At 39.6% G+C, this 20,920-nt stretch overlaps 1 protein-coding gene across 2 annotated transcripts in view; it reads right to left on the bottom strand.

The window, feature by feature from the left end:
• The window catches only part of FANCM (FA complementation group M), a 72,361-nt gene extending 51,951 nt beyond the window's left edge, over positions 1 to 20,410 (bottom strand). The window contains exons 1-4 of one of the 2 annotated variants that reach the window (XM_025392504.1): positions 19,688 to 20,410; positions 18,939 to 19,111; positions 15,480 to 15,557; positions 1,921 to 2,079 (exon numbers count right to left, since the gene is read on the bottom strand). In XM_025392504.1, coding sequence (XP_025248289.1) covers positions 1,921 to 2,079; positions 15,480 to 15,557; positions 18,939 to 19,111; positions 19,688 to 20,195 — 918 coding nt within the window. In that variant the 5' untranslated portion in view covers positions 20,196 to 20,410. The remainder of the gene's footprint in view (positions 1 to 1,920; positions 2,080 to 15,479; positions 15,558 to 18,938; positions 19,112 to 19,687) is intronic. The other variant, XM_025392505.1, reaches the window with a different exon arrangement.
• Positions 20,411 to 20,920: the final 510 nt, after the last annotated feature.

Below are 20,920 nucleotides of genomic sequence, written 5' to 3'. Positions count from 1 at the left end.
TACGTACTTTGGCCTCATGTTTAATTACTTAGCTCTCCTAAATTAAGTTAAATTAAATTAAAACACTGGGGACAGTGTGGCTAAGACAAATAAAGTCACTGCTCCCATATAATTTCCATTCCAAAGGAGAGAACCAAAGAATAAAGAAGCGAACAAAGAAAGCAAATCATTTGGATTATAACAAATGCATTTAAGAATCTAAAACACAATAATGCTGTAGAGTCTTTGAGAGGAAAGGGATCATTATTAAATAAGGTGAACAAAGACTCTCTCTTTGAGGAGCGAACATTTGAGTTTACATGTGAATGATGAGGTATGTCTACCATGTGAGGTTCTAAGGACAAAGGATTCCGGAGAGAGAAGTCAGCAAACAAAAAGGTCCTGAGGCAGAAATGAGCTTAATGGCACAAAAGGAGACCGATAGATGAAGACCTATTATAGCAGTATGTAATTGTTTAAATTTTTGCCTAATTTGTATTTTCTAAACTATGGCTAGTTTAATACAGTATTTTCCTCCCTTCCAACTTTGTTGATCATACTGCCTAATAAGGCACTCTAAAAATACCAACAAAATTAAATTACATTTGTATATGATTATAAGAATTATCATATTTACGTTGTTGTAAATGGAATGATTTTCAATTAAAAATGCACTAATATCAAAGAGACGATTACAAAAATACTTTGCCACATCTTAACTCAATAATGCAAATAATTTAAAAACAAAAAACAAGCTGTATTACTACAAAATGTCTCTTAAGAAAGACTTATTATAGATTAAGTGACAGATAACTTTTTGGTTATCTATTCCTGTAACCATCTTTAATCCATGGCAATGAAAATGTGAAAACATGTTGTTCTACCATGACACTAAGTATGAACTGCAGAAAAACAATGTGTTACCTCAAATTTCTCCCAGTGAAAATGACAATTGTCTAAGCAGGTCCTCAACAGCTATAACATTGGCATTTGGGCCAGACAATTCTTTGTTGTGGGGTTGCTGTCCTATCCATTGTAGGATGTTTAGCTGCTTCCTGGCCTCCAAATACTAGATGCCAATAATAACTCCACATTTCACCTCTTGCCTTCCCCTTCTATCCTGTCTTTTTGTTGTTGTTGTAAGAACCAAAAATGTGTCAAGTCATTCCCAAAGGTTGCCAGGTAGGTGAAATAATTCCCAGTTGCAAAGCACTGCTGTATAAAGGATCAGGGAGGACAATAGTGAAAATATATTTCATTACAAAGAAACCTCTGAGGACCGGGCACATGGTGGCTTACACCTGTAATCCCAGCACTTTGGGAGATCGAAGCAGGAGAATCACTTGAGGTCAGGAGTTCAAGACCAACTTGGCCAACAAAGCGAAACCTCGTCTCTATTAAAAAATAGAAAAATTAGCCAGATGTGGTAGCATGCGCCTGTAATCCCAGCTACTTGGGAGGCTGAGGAGAATTGCTTGAACCGGGCAGGTGGAAGCTGCAGTGAGTGAGCTGAACCGAACAAAAAAAAAAAAAAAAAGAAAACAAAGAAACTTCTGGCTGAATCTCAGCACGTGTTCATGTTACAGGTGTGTGCACTTTGTGAAAATTCACTGAGCTTTGTCTACTTTCGCTGTTTGTGTGTGTGTGTATGTACGCGCATATTCTATATTCCAGTTAAAAGGTTTACTTAAAAAAATGCAAAACCATGTAAGGCTATTATTTGCTTTACAAATGGCCTGTCTTTTGTATTTTCCCTTTCAATAATAGTTTGCTAGTAAATACAAAACACGGTGCTCATTCCAAAAATTTTAACTTCAAAGAATTTTTTCAACATATCAATTATATAAAAATAAGTATATTATCACATCCATATCCTGTTAGCTGAAATAATTAAATTACCAGTTTATTTATGAAATCCTAAATGTCATAAAAATGGCTTACCTGGATATAGGTCTTTTGGATGGCTGCAAGTTCTTCACCAAGTGGAACAATAAGCTTTTCAATTTTTCTTTCATAAGAATATGCCAAAATATCTGGAGAATCTTCAGAACGAAGCTCTATCTGCCCAATTAGCAGGTTAGTAATAACTTGTTGCACAGCCTATGCGAAATCAATTAAGTATGATTATAAATTACATTACATGTTAAAATTTTTTAGTTTAAGTCACTAACAGAAATAAAATAGCAGTAAAATTTTGAAAGAAGCACCAGAAATTTATATCATTAAATACCAAAAAAGAAAGAAGACAAGCCTATAAGAAAAGTACATCAGAAGTAGTACAACAGGTGAAAAGTGCTTCCGAAACATCTTTTCCCCACACAGACCTTCAAGCAAAGCATCTGAGAAATAAGAATACTGTAAATGTCCAAAAAGTTCCTCAAATGTAGTTTGGTACTTTCCAAATACAGTCTTTATAAAGACTCAGACAAAAATTTCAAATTAGCAATACTAAATCAATTATTGATAAATTAGTAGAATATTTTCCATTTAAATCAACATATATGATGTGAATACATTTCCAGGGCTAAATTTCATGTACCCAAAGCTTATAAAGAGACTTCATTGTAAAATTAGGAAACTGGAGAAAAAAACATATAATCTGTTAGTGTAAACAACTACTGTACCAGAAGACTATGGTACTGACAGTGCGATTAACAATTAAAAAGAAAAAAAAAACAAAACAAAACAAAGAAAGAGGATCCTGAGAGTATCTAAAAATTAAAAGTTGTTTTGTTGGCCGGGCGCGGTGGCTCAAGCCTGTAATCCCAGCACTTTGGGAGGCCGAGGCGGGTGGATCACGAGGTCAGGAGACCGAGACTATCCTGGCTAACATGGTGAAACCCCGTCTCTACTAAAAATACAAAAAAAAAAAAAACTAGCCGGGCGTGGTGGCGGGCGCCTGTAGTCTCAGCTACTTGGGAGGCTGAGGCGGGAGAATGGCGTGAACCCGGGAGGCGGAGCTTGCAGTGAGCCGAGATCACGCCACTGCACTCCAGCCTGGGAGTACAGTGAGACTCTGTCTCCAAAAAAAAAAAAAAAAAAAAAAAAAAAAAGTTGTTTTGTTGTTGTTGTTGTTGTTGTTGTTGTTTTTTGAGACGAACTCTCACTCTGTCACCCAGGCTGGAGCACAGTGGCATGATCTCGGCTTACTGCAACCTCTGCCTCCTGGGTTCAAGTGATTCTCCTGCCTCAGCCTCCCCAGTAGCTGGGATTACAGGCGCTTGCAACTATGCCCAGCTAATTTTTTGTGTTTTTAGTAGAGATGGGGTTTCACCATGTTGGTCAGGCCGGTCTCAAACTCTTGACCTCATGATTCACCCACCTTGGCCTCCCAAAGTGCTGGGATTACAGGAGTGAAGCATCGTGTCCGGCTTTTTTTTTTTTTTTTTTTTTTTTGAGATGGAACCTCCCTCTGTCGCCCAGGCTGGAGTGTAATGGCGCAATCTATCTCGAGTTACTGCAACCTCTGACTCCCAGGTTCAAGCGATTCTCCTGCCTCAGCCTCTCCAGTAGCTGGGACTACAGGCATACGTCACCACACCCAGGTAATTTTTGTATTTTCAGTACAGATGGGGTTTCACTATGTTGGCCTAATTGGTCTCCAACTGACCTCTGTGATCCGCCCACCTTGGCCTCCTAAAGTGCTGGGATTAAAGGTGTGAGCCATGGCACCCAAACAAAAATAGAAAGCCTTGTGGGTTTAGGCCAGGCAGCAGCTCACGCCTAAGGGTGTAATCACAGGGCTATGGGAGGCCAAGTTGGGAAGACTGCTTGAAGCCAGGAATTTGAAACCAGCCTGGGCAACATAGTGAGACCCCATATCTACAAAAAATGACAATTGCTGGTGAAGTGGCAAGCACCTGCTGGAGTATCACTTGAACTCAGGAGTTCTAGGCTATAGCGAGTGAGCTTCAGTTGCCACTGCATTTCAGCCTGGGTGACAGAGCAAGACCTTGTCCCTTGTCTCCAAAAAAAAAAAAACAAAGAAAGCCTGGAGGGCTGAATTTCAGGAAAACAAAACAAAACAAAACAAAATAGCCTAGGGTAAGAATCATATCTTAGCATTCCCAATACCTGGCAAAGTGCCCAATACAGCACACCATAATCATAATCACTGGGGGCCTTATGTATTCAAAATCTAGAGTACATTTGGGACCATTTTATAAAATTAAGCTTATTGCTTTTAATAGTTCATTCATGAAAGAAATACATGGGTAACTCCCACATGCCAGGCATTGAGTTAATGACAGAGGAGTACCAAAATTGGCATAATCCCTACATTCGTGTAGCTGATATTTTAGTGGCGCTGAAGGACCACAAACAATCAATATGCAAAAGAATGACAGATTATCACAAATGTTAAGAAGAAAATAACAAGATAGGGAACACTGACAAGATAGCTTAGTTAGAACGGATCTTTCTGAAGGAATGGCATTTTTAAACTGACTGAAAAACATGAATGTTTAAATGAGGTCAGGGAGAAAACCAGAGATAGGATACAAATTTCTAAGCTCATCAAAAAGAGGATAGAAGAAAAAAGTCTTGCAGCTTGGGAGAGTTAAAAGCTATCACTGGAAGCATGGAGCGAGATGGAAATACAGATAATTGCCCACGCAGAACATCAAATCTGACAACTGTCTACACAAAAAAGCACCTTCATGAGAACCAAAAATCAACTGAGCAATCACAGTACCTGGTATTCACTTCATATTGCTGAAAGAGGCACTGAAGAGGATAGGAAACACAATCCTTTTTTTTTTTTTTTTTTTAGATAGAGTCTCACTCGGTCGCCCAGGCTGGAGTGCAGTGGCTTGATCTCGGCTCACTGCAAGCTCCGCCTCCCGGGTTCACGCCATTCTCCTACCTCAGCCTCCTGAGTAGCTGGGACTACAGGCGCCCGCCACACGCCCGGCTAATTTTTGGTATTTTTAGTAGAGACGGGGTTCCACCGTGTTAGCCAGGATGGTCTCGATCTCCTGCTTCGTGTTCCACCTGCCTCGGCCTCCCAAAGTGCTGGGATTACAGGTGTGAACCACCGTGCCCGGCCAGGAAACATAATCTTGAATCATCAACACCACCCCTCCCTCATCCTCCAGAGGCCCTGTGGTGTGGAGAAAGAATCCAAGAACTCGGGGGAGGAAGAGTGCAGTTTCTGTGAGAGTGTGCCTTGAACTAAGTGTTGCTCTGTCACAGTGAAAAGCAAAATGAAGTGGAACTCAGTGCTACCACAGAGGGAGCATTTAGACCAGCCCTAGCCAGAAGGGAATTCCCCATCCTAGTGGTTGGAACTTAACTTCCGGCAAGTGCTCTGGAGACGATGAACATGAGGGGCACACGACCTAGTGAGACACCAGCTGGGACAGTTAAAGGAGTGCTTGCATCACCCTTCATTCAACCCCAGGCTATGCAGCTCACAGAAATGAAAAGTGACTCCTTCCTTCTGCTTGAGGAAAAAAGAGGGAAGAGTAAAGAGGACTTTGTCTTGTATCCTGGATATCAGCTGAGCCACAACAGGATAGGGCAGAATAGTGAGGTCTCCGTTCCAGACCCTAGCTCCCTGACAACTTTTCTATTCGTACCCCGGGCCGGAAGGAAACCCACTACCTTGAAGGGAAGAACCCAGTCCTAACAAGATTCATCACTTGCTGACTAAAGAGCCCTTAGGCCCTAATAACCATCAGCCATATTCAGGTAATATGTCATAGGCCTTAGGTGAGACTCTGAGACATGCCAGCTTCAGGTGAGACCCAGCACATCTCTAGCAATGATGGCAATAATGAGAGACTACTTCTGCTTGAGAAAAGCAGAAGTAAAGGAGACTTTGTCTTACACCATAGGTACCAGCTTGGCCACAGTGGGGTAGAGCAACAAATGGGCTCTTGGGGACCTGATTCCAGGCCTTGACTCTTGAACAGCATTTCTGAAACTGTCCCAGGCCAGAGGGGAACCCACTTCTCTGAAGGGTGAGTCCCAGGCCTGACAGCATTCAACACAAGCTAACTGAAGAGTCCTTGGGCCTTAAGTGAAAATCAGCAGTAGACTGGTGGTACACCCCATGGGCCTATGGTAGTGGTGGCCATGGGGAGAGGCTCTTCTGCCTGTGAAAAGAAAGAGTGAGAAGGATTTCATCTTGTGCTTTGAGTGCAAGCTTAGCTGCAGTAGTATAGAGCACAAGGTAGATTTCTAAGGTTTCTTACTCTAGTTCCTGGCTCCCAGATGGCATCTCTGGACTTGCCCAGGGCCTGGGGGAACTTGCTACCCTGAAAGAAAGGAGAGAAGCCTGGCTGGCTTCAACTCTTTCTGATTGTAAAGCCTTAAGTAAACATAGACAGCAGGCAGGTAGTGGTGACAGCAGGCCATGAGTGAGACTCAGTGCTGTGGTAGCTTCAGGTCTTACCCAGTGCAGTCCCAGTGGTCATGGCCACAAGGTGGCTTGTGTTACCACACCCCCAGCTCCAGGTAGCTTAGCACAGAGAGAGAAACTCCATTTGTTTCTCTCTGAGACTCAGACAGTGCCTCTGAGTCTCCAAGAACTAAAGTGTTAACTGCACTTGGTGTGCTCCCTAATGGAAATACAGCTTAGATCACAACACACAAGTCCCTCTGAATACCCAGAAATCCTTCCCTCTAAAAAAGATGGGTACAAACAACTCCAGTCTGTGAAGACAATATATACCTAACTCTTTATTATCCAGACACAGGTGAACATCCAAAAGCATCGAGACCATCAGGAAAATATGATCTCTCCAAATGAATTAAATAAGGTACCAGGAGATATGGGACCTTTCAGACAGTGAATTCAAAATAGCTGTTTTGAGAAAACTCAAGGAAATTCAAGATAACACAGAGAACGAATTCAGAATTCTCTCAGATAAATTTAGCAAAGAGATGGAAATAATCAAAAACAATCAAGTACAAATTCTGGAGGTGAAAAATGCTATTGACATACTCAATAATCCAACAGAGTCTCTTAATATAAGCAGAATTCATCAAGTAGAAGAAAGAAATACTGAGCGTGAAGACAGGCTATATGAAAATACACAAAAGAGCCAAAAAAAAAAAAAAAAAAAGAAAAGAATAAAGAATGCCTGTTAAGATGTGGAAAATAGCCTCAAAAAAGCAAATCTCAGAGTTATTGGCCTTAAAGAGGTGGTAGCGAGACAGATAGGGGTAGAAAGTTTATTCAATAGGATAATAAAACTTCCCAAACCTAGAGAAAGATATCAGTACTTAAGTACTAGAAGGATATAGATCACCAGGAAGACTTAACCCAAATAAATCTACCTCAAGGCATTTAATAATCAAACTCACAAAGGTCAAGGATAGAGAAGGGATCCTAAAAGCAGCAAGAGAAAAGAAACAACATACAATGGAGCTCCAATACATCTGGCAGCAGACTTTTCAGCAGAAACCTTCCAGGCCAGGAGAGAATGGCATGATATATTTAAAATACTGAAAGAAAAAAAAATTACCCTAGAATAGTATATCCAGCAAAAATACCCTTCAAATATGAGGGGAAATAAAGACTTTCGCAGATAAACAAAAGCTGAGGGGTTTCATCAACACTAGACCCTTCTTACAAAAAAAAAAAATGCTAAAGGGAATACTTTAAGTTCTGAAAGAAAGAACGTTAATGAGTAATAAGAAATCATCTGAAGGTAGAAAACTCACTGGTAATAGTAAATACTTAAAAAACACAGAATATTATAACACTGTAACTGCAGTGTATAAACTACTCATGTCCTAAGTAAAAGGACAAACAGATGAACTGATCAAAAATAACTACAACATCTTTTCAAAACAAAAACAGTACAGTAAGATAAAAATACTGACAAAAAGGTAAAAAGCAAGGAGAAAAAGTTAAGGTGTAGACTTTGTATTAGTTTTCTTTTTGCTTGCTTGTTTGTATAAGCAATCAGTGTTGTCAGCAATTTAAAATAATGGCTTACAGATATTATTTGCAAACCTCATGATAACCTAAAATCTTTTTTTTTTTTTTGAGACGGAGTCTCGCTCTGTAGCCCAGGCTGGAGTGCAGTGGCCGGATCTCAGCTCACTGCAAGCTCCGCCTCCCGGGTTCACGCCATTCTCCGGCCTCAGCCTCCCGAGTAGCTGGGACTACAGGCGCCTGCCACCTCGCCCGGCTAGTTTTTTGTATTTCTTAGTAGAGACGGGGTTTCACTGTGTTAGCCAGGATGGTCTCGATCTCCTGACCTCGTGATCCGCCCGTCTTGGCCTCCCAAAGTGCTGGGATTACAGGCTTGAGCCACCGCGCCCGGCCATGATAACCTAAAATCTAAAAACATACAACAGATACACAAAAAATAAAAGCAAGACACTAAAATGTACCACCAGAGAAAATTACCTTCACCAAAAGGGAGACAGGAAGGAAGGAAAGGAGGAAAGAAGAAAGAAAAAAACATAATACAACCAGAAAACAAACAACAAAATGGCAGGAGTAAGAGTTTACTTATCAATAAAAACATTGATTGGGAGGCCAAGGCGGGCAGATCATGAGGCCAGGAGATTGAAACCATCGTGGCAAACACGGTAAAACCTGGTCTCTACTAAAAATACAAAAAATTAGCCAGGCATGGTGGCAGGTGCCTGTCGTCCCAGCTACTCGGGAGACTGAGGCAGGAGAATGGCGTAAACCCGGGAGGCGGAGCTTGCAGTGAGCCGGGATTGCGCCACTGCACTCCAGCCTGGGTGACAGAGCGAGACTCCGTCTCAAAAAATTAAATAAATAAATAAAAACACTGAACATAAACAAACTAAATTCTCCAATCAAAAGATCTAGAGTGGCTGAGCAGATGAAAAAATGAGACACAATGATCTGTTGCCTATAAGAAACATACTTCACCTATAAAGATACCAACAGACTGAAAATAAAGGGATGGAAAAAAATATTCCATGCCAATAGAAACCAAAAAAGAGCAGAAGTAGCAATACTTACATCAGACAAAATAGATTTCAAGACAAAAACCATAAGAAAGGAGAAAGGAGATAATTATATAATGATAAAGGGGTCACTTCAGCAAGAGAATGTAACAGTTTTAAATACGTATGCACCCAACACTGGAGTACCCAGATACATAAAACAAATACTAGAGCCTAAAGAGAGACATAGACCTCAATACAATAATAGCTGCAGACTTCACACCCCACTTTCAACATTGGACAGATCTTCCAGACAGAAAATCCACAAAGGAACATCAGACTTAATCTACACTATAGACCAAATGGACCTAATATTTATAGAATATTTCCTCAACAGCTGCAGAATATATATTCTTCTCCTCAGCACTTGGATCATTCTCAAGAACAAACCATATATATGTTAGATCATAAAACAAGTCTTAAAACATCTGAAAACAATGAAATAATATCAAATAACAAGAGGAATTTTGGAAACTATACAAACACATGGAAATCAAACAGTACACTCCCAAATGACCAGTGGGTCAATGAAGAAATTAAGAAGGAAATTAAAAAATTTCTTGAAAAACCAGATGACAATAGAAATACAACATATTAAAACTTACAAGAGATAATGAAACTAGTTCTGAGGGACAAGTTTATAGCTATTAAGTGCCCATATCAAAAAAGAAAAACTTCAAATAAATAACTTAACAGTGTATCTTAAAGAAGTAGAAAAGCAAGAACAAACCAAACCCAAAATTAGTAGAAGAAAATAAATAATAAAAATCAGAGCAGAAATAAATGAATCTGAAATGAAGAAAACAATACAAAAAAAAAAAAATCAAAAAAAAAAAATTTTTTTTTTTTGAAAAAAAAAAAAAAAAAAAAACCAAAACCAAAATTGACAAAACTTTAGCCAGACTAACGATTTTAAAACAAAAAAAAAAAAGGGAGAAGACCCAAATAAAATCAGAGATGAAAAAGGACACATTATAATCTATACCACAGAAACTCAAAGGATCATTAGTGGCTACTATGAGCAACTATATGCCAATAAATTGGAAAACTTAGAAGAAATGAATAAACTCCTAGAAACATACAACCTACCAAGATTGAACCATGAAGAAATCCAAAATCTGAACAAACAAAATAGATGAAGAGGTAATACTTCCAAACTCATTATACAAGGCTAGAGTATTACCCTGACACCGAAACTAGACAAAGACACATCAAAAAGAGAAAATTACAGGCCAATATCCCAGATGAATATTGATGCAAAAATCATCAACAAACCATATTCCACAATATGATAAAAAAAAATTCATCATGACCAAGTGGGATTTGTCCCAGGGATGCAAGGATAGTTCAACATACAAAAATCAGTCAATGTGATACATCATACCAACAAAATGAAGGACAAAGAGCATATAATCATTTCAATTGATGCTGAAAAGTATTTGATAAAATTCAACATCCCTTCATGATAAAAACTCTCAAAAAATTGAGGGTAGAAGGAACATATCTCAACATAATAAAAGTAATATATGACAAACTCATAGCTAGTATCGTACCGAATGGGGAAAAACTGAAAGTCTTTTCTCTACAATCTTCAACAGGACAAACATGTCCAGTTTCAATACTGTTATGCAACATAGTACTGGAAGTCCTAGCTAGTGCAATCAGACAAGAGAAAGAAATAAAGGGCAACCAAACTGAAAAGGAAGAAGTCAAAGTATCCTTGCTTGTAGATGATATGATCTTATATTTGGAAAAACCTAAAGACTCCATCAAAAAAACTATTAAAACTAATAAGAAAATTCCGTAAAGTTGCAGGATACAAAACCAACGAACAAAAATCAATAGCATTTCTACATGCCAACAGTGAACAATCTGAAAAAGAAATCAAGAAAGTGATTCCATTTACAATAGCCACAAATAAAACAAAATGCCTAACAATAAACTTACCCAAGGAAGTGACAGAGCTCTACAATGAAAACTAAGAAACACTAATGCAAGAAATTGAAGAGGACACAAGAAAAGGGAAAGATATTCTATGTTCATGGATTGGAAGAATCAATATTGTTAAAATGTCCATACTACCCAAAGCAATCTACAGATTCAATGTAATCTCTCTCTCTCTCTTTCTCTCTCTCTGTTTCTCTCTCTTGTTATCTCTATCAAAATCCCAATGACATTCTTCACAGAAATAGGAGAAACAGTCCTAAAATATATATGGAGGCCAGGTGTGATAGCTCATGCTTGTAATCCCAGCACTTTGGGAGGCTGAGGTGGGCGGATTCCTTGAGCCCAGGAGTTTGAGAACAGCCTGGGTAACATGGCGAAACCCGATCTTTACAGAAAAAAGCAAAAAAACTTAGCCAGGCATGGTGTTGCAGGCCTGTAGTCCCAGCTACGTGGGAGGCTGAGGCAGGAGGATTGATTAAGCCCAGAGGTTGAGGCTGCAGTGAGCCATGACTGTGCCACTGCACTCCAGTCTGGGCTACAGAATGAGACCCTGTCTCAAAAGCAAATAAATAGTCAGAATATATAAGGAGCTCAAGTAATTCTATAGTAAAAAGTTTAATAATTTGAAAAATGGGCAAGGTATCTGAATAGACTTTTCTTCAAAAGAAGACATACAAATGGCACAGGTATATGAAAAGGTGTTCAATATCACTGATCGTCAGAGAAATGCAAACCAAAACTACAATAAGATATCACCTCACCCCATTTAAAATGGCTTTTATCAAGAAGACATGCAATAACAAATGCTGGTGAGGATGTGGAGAAAAGGGAAGCCTCATACACTGCTGGTGGGAATGTAAATTAGTATGATCACTATGGAGAACAGTTTGGAGGTTCCTCAGGGAACTAAAAATAGAGCGACCATGTGATCCAGCAATCCTACTGCTTGGTATATACCCAAAAGAAAGAAAATCAGTATATCAAAGAGATATTTGCACTCCCATGTTCATTGCAGCATGATTCACAATAGCCAACATTTGGGAGCAACCTAAGTGTCCATCAACATGCGAATGTTTGGATAAATAAACTGTGGTACATACATACAATGGAGTAATAGTCAGTCATTAAAAAAAAAAATGAGATACTGTCATTTTGCAACAACACAGATGAACTGGAGATCATTATGTTATGTAAAATAAGCCAGGCACAAAAAGACAAACTTCACATGTTCTAACTTTTTAGTGGGAGCTAAAAATTAAAGTAATTGAACTCATAGAGATAGAGAGTAGAAGGATGGTTACAGAGGCTGGGAAGGGTGGGGGGGAGGTGGGTAGGAGGGGGGATCCTATGTTAACGTGTACAAAAAAATAGAATAAATAAGATCCAATATTTGATAGCACAATAGGGTGACTATAGTCAATAATAAGTGTACAGTTTAAAATAACGAAAAGAGTATAACTGGATTGTTTGTAACAAAAAGGATAAATGCTTAAGGTGATGGATATCCCATTACTCTGATGTGATTATTATGCATCGCAGGCCTGTATCAAAATATCTCATATATACCATAAATATATATACCTTCTATGTACCCATAAAAATAAAAATTTTTTTCTAAGAAGGCTGTCACAGAATGTATCCAATAAAATCCTTACTCAATATGGAAGACCGTTCAGAGTGACTAAAATCAGAATGTTATAGGACAGGTCTCAAAATCTGCATTTTTACCATTCTTCAATAAAGGAAACCAGAATTTCCCAGAGAAATGGTTGATTCCATGGCTGGGCCGAAAAGATATTAAAGGAGCATAATGTATCTTATGATGTCAGAAAGTTGCAGAAGCATTAAAAAAAAAAAAAAAAAAAGGGTGGCAAGGTGTGGTGGCTCATGCTTATAATCCCAGCACTTTGGGAGGCTGAGACAGGTGGATCACTTGAGCCCAGGAGTTTGAGACCAGCAGTTCTAGACCAGCTTGGGCAACACGGGGAGACTCTGTGTCTACAAAAGATACAAAAATTTGCTGGGTGTGGTGGCACGCACCTGTAGTCCTAGCTCCTCAGGAGGCTGACATGGGAGAATCACCTGAGCCTGAGAAATTTAGCTGTAGTGAGTATTATGGTGCACTGCCCTCCAGCCTGGAGAACTCAGTGAGACCCTATTTAAAAAAAAAAAAAGTGCATGTCTAAAGGACACAGGACCTTGAAGGAGGTCCTAATGGCCAAAGCTGGAACAATCTTAATAAAATTGACAAAATAGTATTGGACTGTGGCCCACAGAAGGAAAAAAGCTCTTTATTGCAGAAGAATTCAAATTAATAAATGTAAAAGAGAGAAAGAATGATTAGGCAAATACCACAACAATAATTGTTGCAAGCCAAGAACCAACATCAGATGCTAAAACAGGATTATTTACACAGTCTCAAAGTATTTCCCCCACAAGATAGTTATTAATTACAAAGGGAGTAACAGTAATTTTATAATGAAGAAACCAAGAAGACATCATCTTAACTAAGTCAAGATTAACAATACAAGTAAAAAGGCAAACCATCGTCATGTATTCCCTGATAGGATATGCTGAGAAAGGTACAGCATCACTTCTGGATTATTGTTAGCAAATGCATAACGCCACCACATCATGAGAAAACATCAGACTAACCCAAATTCAGGGATATTCTACAAAAGACCTGGCACCTACTCTTCAAAAGCATCAAGGCCATGGAAAACAAGGAAAAAGAGGAACCGTGCAGGCGCAGTAGCTCACACCTGTAATCACAGCACTTTGGGAGGCCCGGGCGGGTGGATCTCGAGGTCAGGAGTTCGAGACCAGCCTGGCCAACATAGTGAAACCTCATCTCTACTAAAAATACAAAAAATTAGCCAGGCGTAGTGGCAGGCGACTGTAATCCCAGCTACCCAGGAGGCTGAGGCAGGAGAATCACTTGAACCCGGGAGGTGGAGGTTGCAGTGAGCTGAGATCATGCCATTGCACTCCAGCTCAGGCAACGGTGTGAGACTTCGTCTCAAAAAAAAAAAAAGAAAAAAGAAAAGAGAGGAATCATCACAGATTAGAAGGGACTAATAAGCCATGACAACACAATGTGAGATCACAGCAGAAAAGTACATCAGTGGGAAAACTGGCAAAATTCAGACAAGATCTGCAGATTAGTTACAGGTATACCAATGCTAATTTTCTGGCTTTGATAATTTTATTATCGTTATATGATACGTTAACATTAGGGGAAGATGGGAGAGGACCAAAAAAAGACTTCAATTTTTGCAATTTTTCTGGAAATCTAAAGTTATTTCAAAATAAAACTTTAAAAAACTGAAAACGGTAACAATTTTTAAAAATCATTTTACTATTTGAAAATACCTGCATTTTTAACAGGTTTTAGGGATTCTTATACACACTGAAGTCTGAAAACTACTAATTTAATGAAACTCCTGGGCTCGGCGTAGTGGCTCACGCCTGTAATCCCAGCACTTTGGGAGGCTGAGGTGGGCGGATCACCTGAGGTCTGGAGTTGGAGACCAGCTGGCTAACATGGTGAAATCCGGTGTCTACTTAAAATACAAAAATTAGCCAGGCGTGGTGGTGGTGGACGTCTGTAATCCCAGCTACTTGGGCAGGTGAGGTAGGAGAATCGCTTGAATCTGGGAGGCGGAGGTTGCAGTGAGCCAAGGTCATGCCATTCCACTCCAGCCTGGGTAACAACAGCGAAACTCCGTCAAAAAAAAAAAAAAAAAGAAAGGAAAGGAGGGGAAGGTAAGCAAAGGGAAAGTGAAGGGGAAAGGGCCAGGGAGGGGGAAGGGAAGGGGGAGCGGGGAGGAGAATGGAGCAGAACAGAGGGGAGTGGATAGGAGGGGAGAGGGGAGAGGGGAGAGGAGGGGAGTCCTACAACTACTGAAAAAAAGCTAAGCAGGTTGCAGGAAATGTTGTAGTTCTCATGTCAAACTAGATAAATACTACAATGGAAAACTGATCTGGCCCCATATGATTTGTATTATTCATTTATTTATTTATTTATTTATTTTTGAGAAGGAGCCTCGCTCTGTCCCCCGGCTGGTGTACAGTGGCTCAATCTCTGCTCACTGCAAGCTCCGCCTCCCGGGTTCACGCCATTCTCCTGCCTCAGCCTCCTGAGTAGCTGGGACTACAGGTGTCCGCCACCACGCCCAGCTAATTTTTTGTATTTTTAGTAGAGCCGGGGTTTCACTGTGTTAACCAGGATGGTCTCCATCTCCTGACTTTGTGATCCGCCCGCCTTGGCCTCCCAAAGTGCTGGGATTACGGGTCTTGCTCCGTCACCAACGCGGCAGCACAGTGGTGATCATAGCTAACTTCAGCCTCGATCTCCTAAGCTCAAGCTATCTTCCTGACTCAGCCTCTGGAGTGGCTGAGACTACAGATGTGTGCCACCATGCTCCACTATTTTTTAAATTTTTTGTAGAGATACGTCTTACCATGTTGCCCAGGCTGGTCTGGAATTCCTGGCCTCAAGTGATCCTCCCACCTCCACCTCCCAAAGCACTAGGATTACAGGTGTGACCCACTGCACCTGGCCAAAAGCTTTATTTTCTTAACTGTAATAAATGGAAAAACATTTTACTTACCTTTATATCACTACCTGGTGTGGCACTTAGAGCCAAGATTCTAAAGTGATTTGTATATTTGACTAGTTCTCTTACAACCTTAAGAAAAAAAAAAGTTGTTTAGTTTCATCTGTTCAATGCAAAAATAACAGTGGTTCTGTTAAACTACCTATTATACATGTTCCCTTATCATTATTCCTTAATCAGTATATTGATGGTCTAGTGAGTGAACCACCACCAGTTATGTTATCTGAAGAGCAAATGATTTAGGTTTATACTCTATGCTGATCAAGAACACAGTACAGCTGCTTCTACAGAAAAAACTGCAACATCAAAGCCAAATACAGAGGCAAATCAAAATACTCAAAGGGGCTGTGCACGGTGGCTCATGCTTGTAATCCCAACACTTTTGGGAGGCCAAGTGCGGTGGATCACTTTGACTCAAGAGTTCAAGACCAGCCTGGGCAACATGGTGAAACCTGGTCTCTACAAAAGAAAAAAAAAAACTCAAAGGGCTGCTTTAAGGTCAAATAGAAGAGGAAGAAAGTTCAGTTTCCATTGTCTGGGCCACAGTTCAGCCTTACAGCTATATCCATATGCACACTTGACAGATTAAGATAAACCTTAATAGATAAAACTGAGCAAAATTTTAAATAGCAATATGAAATTATATTTGAAATTTTGTGAAAGATTTTTTTAAGTTAGATTTTATGGAAAACTCACAATTGAAAAAAAAAAAATTTAGAGACAGGGTCTTACTCTGTCGCCCAGGCTGGAGCATAGTGATGATATCCATCATAGCTCACTGCAGCCTCAAACTCTGGGGGGGCTCAAGTGATCCTACTGCCTTGGCCTCCCAAGCAGCTGGGGCTAAAGGTATGTGCCAGCAGGCCTGGCTAATTTTTTCACTTTTTGTAGAGGCAGGGTCACCCTATGTTGCCCAGGCTGGTCTTGAACTCCTGACTTCAAGTGATCCCTGGCATTGGCCTTCCAAAGCGCTGGGATTACAGGTTCAAGCCACTGCGCCCAGCTCACAATATATAAATTAAGTGTATTCATTAAAAAATATAGTCATTTGAGGTAATTTTTAAAATCTAAATATCTTTTTAAATCCTAAAACATTTCCTCAGTAGTACCAAATCACCATCTGCACTTCCTGGTTTGAACTCAACAACCATTTCTAGTATGATTAATACTGATAATTTGCCAGATTCCCAAATACCACTTCACGTGAAGCCCCAGTACAGAGGAAAATGCACTTTCAAAGTAGACTGATTTGCAGGAATAGCTCTCAGTATACCATAGTTCCCAAATTAAACACAGGATTAAACAATAAAACCAGATTATTCAAAAATCACTCCAATTTCAACCCAAGACAAAAACAAATTCAATGAGACTAACACTGAATCTTGATTAATACTGATATTATTTATCGAGTTTTTAAAAATACGGTACAGATTGCATATGAAGACATAACATTATACTTATTATTCTTCAGAAACAAGTAAAATTATAATTAAAAACTGATGCAAGACAAAATATCCCTAGTGACCATTTTCAGTTTAGCTTAATGCTAGAAGTGATGGTCCTTACATATCATAGAAAGATTTTTGAAAAGTCATGAGTGCAGTAAGGAAGACAAAAAGACAGCTTACTGGATTGATGCTTTTAAAAATCTGTTTTGTATGATAGCCAAAATTCAAAGTGTTCTTTCAGATTGTGAGGCAGTTTTGAGTGAAATCATTTTATTGTTATATGGCACATGTATCAATATGCCTTCCAGAACTCTTATACATGAAAAGTAAGCCAAATACATTACTTCTTTTCAGGAGGAATTCTCAAGCATCTTGTAGAAGAGGAAATGGTGGTGTGTGCTTCATGGAGCAGGTGTGCCTATTGGAATATATATCTGGAATATTCAATGTAGTGTAAGCTGTCAGGGCTGTCTGATTATTAATGAAGTCAATGCATGTTTTATTGTATTCATAAAGTCTTGCTGTTAAAAAAAAATCATCTAATGCCTAGAAATGTTTTGAAAATAAAATAATTACCAGCTAAATCTTCAAAACGTATTCCATACAGTTGGAATCAAAAAAAATTTTTTAAGTGCTTTATTATTTCATTTCATTTTTGTAGACATAAGGTCTCACTATGTTGCCCAGGCTGATCTCAAACTCCTGGCCTCAAGCTAAAAGTTTTTAAATGCCCCTCTCAGGTGGAAATTTTTAACATGCTGTGTATTAATTTAATTTGGAATGATACAAATAACTGGAAAAATATATTATATTCATTTCCTGAATATAATTAGGAAGATCAACTATTAAAAAAGATGACAATTATCCCTAATACAGAGATATAATAAAATAACATTTACAGTCCCCAAAGAAATGACTATACAAATTCAAAAACTGGCAGTGAAATTCATGTCTTTGCCCTAAATGAAATTAACTTTCCCTACCTTTTCCCTCTTTTATTCTTGCTCTATAATCTCCTCCTATCATCACCAGCTACTATAGTTTCAACTACCATCTATATGTTTATAATTTCGAAATCTGTATCTCTACCTCAGAACTCTCCAGCAAGATCCATACTTCTATCAATATCACCTAATGAATATTTACAGCTGAATTCCTCATAGACACCTCAAACTCAACACATCTAAACCATCTTTCCACGTTCCCCTAAACCTGCTCTCCATTCAGAACTCACAGTCTTCAGTTTTCCAAGTCAGAAATCTGGAAGTCATCCTACATCCCTTCTACCCCTCATTAGATACCCTGTCTTTAGCCTTCTTCTCTCCAATCTCTTTCAAATCTTAAGTGTTATCCCAGCTAAATATTTTTTAATGAGTCCCCACCACTTTTATCCACTATGGCCTACAAAGGTTTTCAAACTGTTAAGCATAAAATATTAATGACCTGGCCCTTAAGTAGAAGAGGCAAGGTCCCCCTTAATAGAAGAGGGAAACAGAGAGTCAGTTTCATTGAGTGCAAAGATATGAATGATGTTTACAACCACATCCCACTACTTCATCTTATTTTATATTCCTGGAGTACTCAACTGGAAGGCACTGTGTTAGGTATGTGGCATACATCATGTCATTATTTTACCTAGCCGCCAAGAAAAGACATTGTATATCCACTACCAATCTTTATTAATTTCAAAACTCCATTCGTACCCTATTTTAGATCACTGTCCCAACCATGACTAGGCTCTTATGATCTACATCTGACACTAATTTATCTGGTTAGTCTTAAAAAAGAAAAAGAAAACAACAATAACAGCAAAAGGCAGTGGAGACACTGATTTGAATGGATGACAGAAAGTACAGATATTCTTTATCACCATCTGTTCTGAGATAATAGACGTAAAGGCTTTTTATAATATTGTCAATAACTTCCATCCCACTAGTAACTATTCGCCAAAATACTCTTTAACAGTACAGTTACACTACAAAATACCGTTTAACAAAATTATTACCTGGCAATAGGCATAGTTTCCGAGAGCTTTATGAGCTTCATCAATAACTAAACACTTTATTTCAGCAGCGGGACAAGCTCCTCTGGAAAGGTCATTTACCATGACCTGAGGTGTAAGAAAAAGGACTCTCTTACTACACCATATTTCCTTCCTGGTGAAAGCTTGTGTAGACCCTGAAAATAAAAGTGACATTCTACATTCTAAACTTCAGACTGTTATCTATAAAATATAAATAGTCTGGCCTTTTCAGAAGGCAAACATGCTTTGGTAATATTAAGAGAAAAACAATTTGACAATTCATCGGAATGCTACATTTTAAAGTTCTGGTGTGGTCCAAATATCAAAGCTGGCACTTATCTAGGACTACAACCAAATTATCTTTAGAAAATTCCTACAAAATGGCATAATATTTGAAGAGAGGCAGTTTCTTCAACTGAGAAATCTTTTTCAGGAAGAATGCCAGGAAACACCATGTTCAGTTACCCATGGGGTATACACATATAATAGCTTCAAAATACCATGAGAAGCTACAGATATTCTCTGAAGATTGAATAAAGCAACCCTACTCATCAGTGTTGGGCTTGCTACAAGTAGAGAATGTTTTAAGAGAGAGGGCATAAGATGCACATATTCTAGCTTGGGAGCTATTCCACATGGGTCAGGAATTCCTTTAACTCTATTTCCACCAAAACGCATGTTTTCCCCTGGAGACCCAGCTCTTACTTCAAAATTAGTCCAGTCTAAGATACCTGTCATTTCGGCCATGTGGGATTGCGGGATACCCATCACCTGGTAGCAAGCCTCGATCTGCTGTGTCACCAAGGGTTTCGTTGGGGCCATGAAGACCACCTTTCCTGAAGGGAACCAGCGGTAGAAATTGTACATGACCACGGCGGCAATAAAGGTCTTTCCCAATCCGGTAGGTAGACACACCAGCGTGTTGCAGAACAGAGCAGCTCGGGAGATGTGCAGCTGGTAGTCTCGTACTGGGCAATTGGTAGGGTAAATCCACAGGGCGCCCGCGGAGGTGCAGAACCCGCCATTCTCTAGACACAACTGCCGCTCAGCCTCGTACGCCGCGACAAGCAACACATCATCGTCCGACTCCAGCTGAGCCTCCGCTGCTGCTGACAAAGGCGCCTTGGAGCTGCCAGGGCTCTGAGGTCGCTCAGTTCCGGAGCTACAACCCGGAGCCCCAGATGATCGGGAGATACTTGAGCCCCACGTCTGAAAAAGCGTTCTTTGCCGTCCGCTCATTAGGCCGACAACCACCGAAGGCTTCGGTCAGATATCCGTAGCAGCGGCAGCTCAACCGCTACGGTTCCGATCCCCATCGGTTTCCTTCGCACAAAACTCTGCAACGAGAAGGCGGGACTAAAGCCAATTTATCCAGTAGAAAATGCCGCCACTGAGTTTGCGTTGGGAATATCATTGGTTGGCTTCCCGGAAACCTGTGCAGGCCTCCCGGAGACTCATGCGCACCATTAAGGCGTTACTCTAAATATGGTCCCCTGTGCGCTTCCGGTGTTTTGTTTTGTTTTAAAAAACTCAAAATTTAACTTCCGTTTCCAAAGATTAGATGGCTAGGCGTCATTGCTAACGTGATTAAATCACTTAAAATGTCATAATAGAGATTTATTATAAAATATATACCCTGGGACAATGGAATACCCATCAATTTGTGAACTTAATGTTATTGAGCGTCTAATGTGCATCATTCCTTGTACTTTTAAATCAGAATATAAGGTGAAAAGCAAAAGTGTGTAGATGGAATAATTTGTCTTATATCTCTATCTGGGCTGAGAAAACAAAATGCCAAGTCTCGTTTTCACCGTGCAAGGAATGGCAACCCATTATTTTAATATTTTCATTGTTTAAAGGTACGTGAACGTGGTCTGGTCCAGCTATTCGTCAGAATTTTTTATGTTTTAATGCTCCTTGCATAGCAGAGCTAACTCATAGGCAACATGCCCAGAGTCTGC

This window comes from Theropithecus gelada, chromosome 7b (assembly GCF_003255815.1).
Source record: "Theropithecus gelada isolate Dixy chromosome 7b, Tgel_1.0, whole genome shotgun sequence".
NCBI lineage: Eukaryota > Metazoa > Chordata > Mammalia > Primates > Cercopithecidae > Theropithecus > Theropithecus gelada.
Note: the sequence above shows the minus strand (reverse complement) of the source record. Positions and strands in the feature narration are given on the sequence as shown.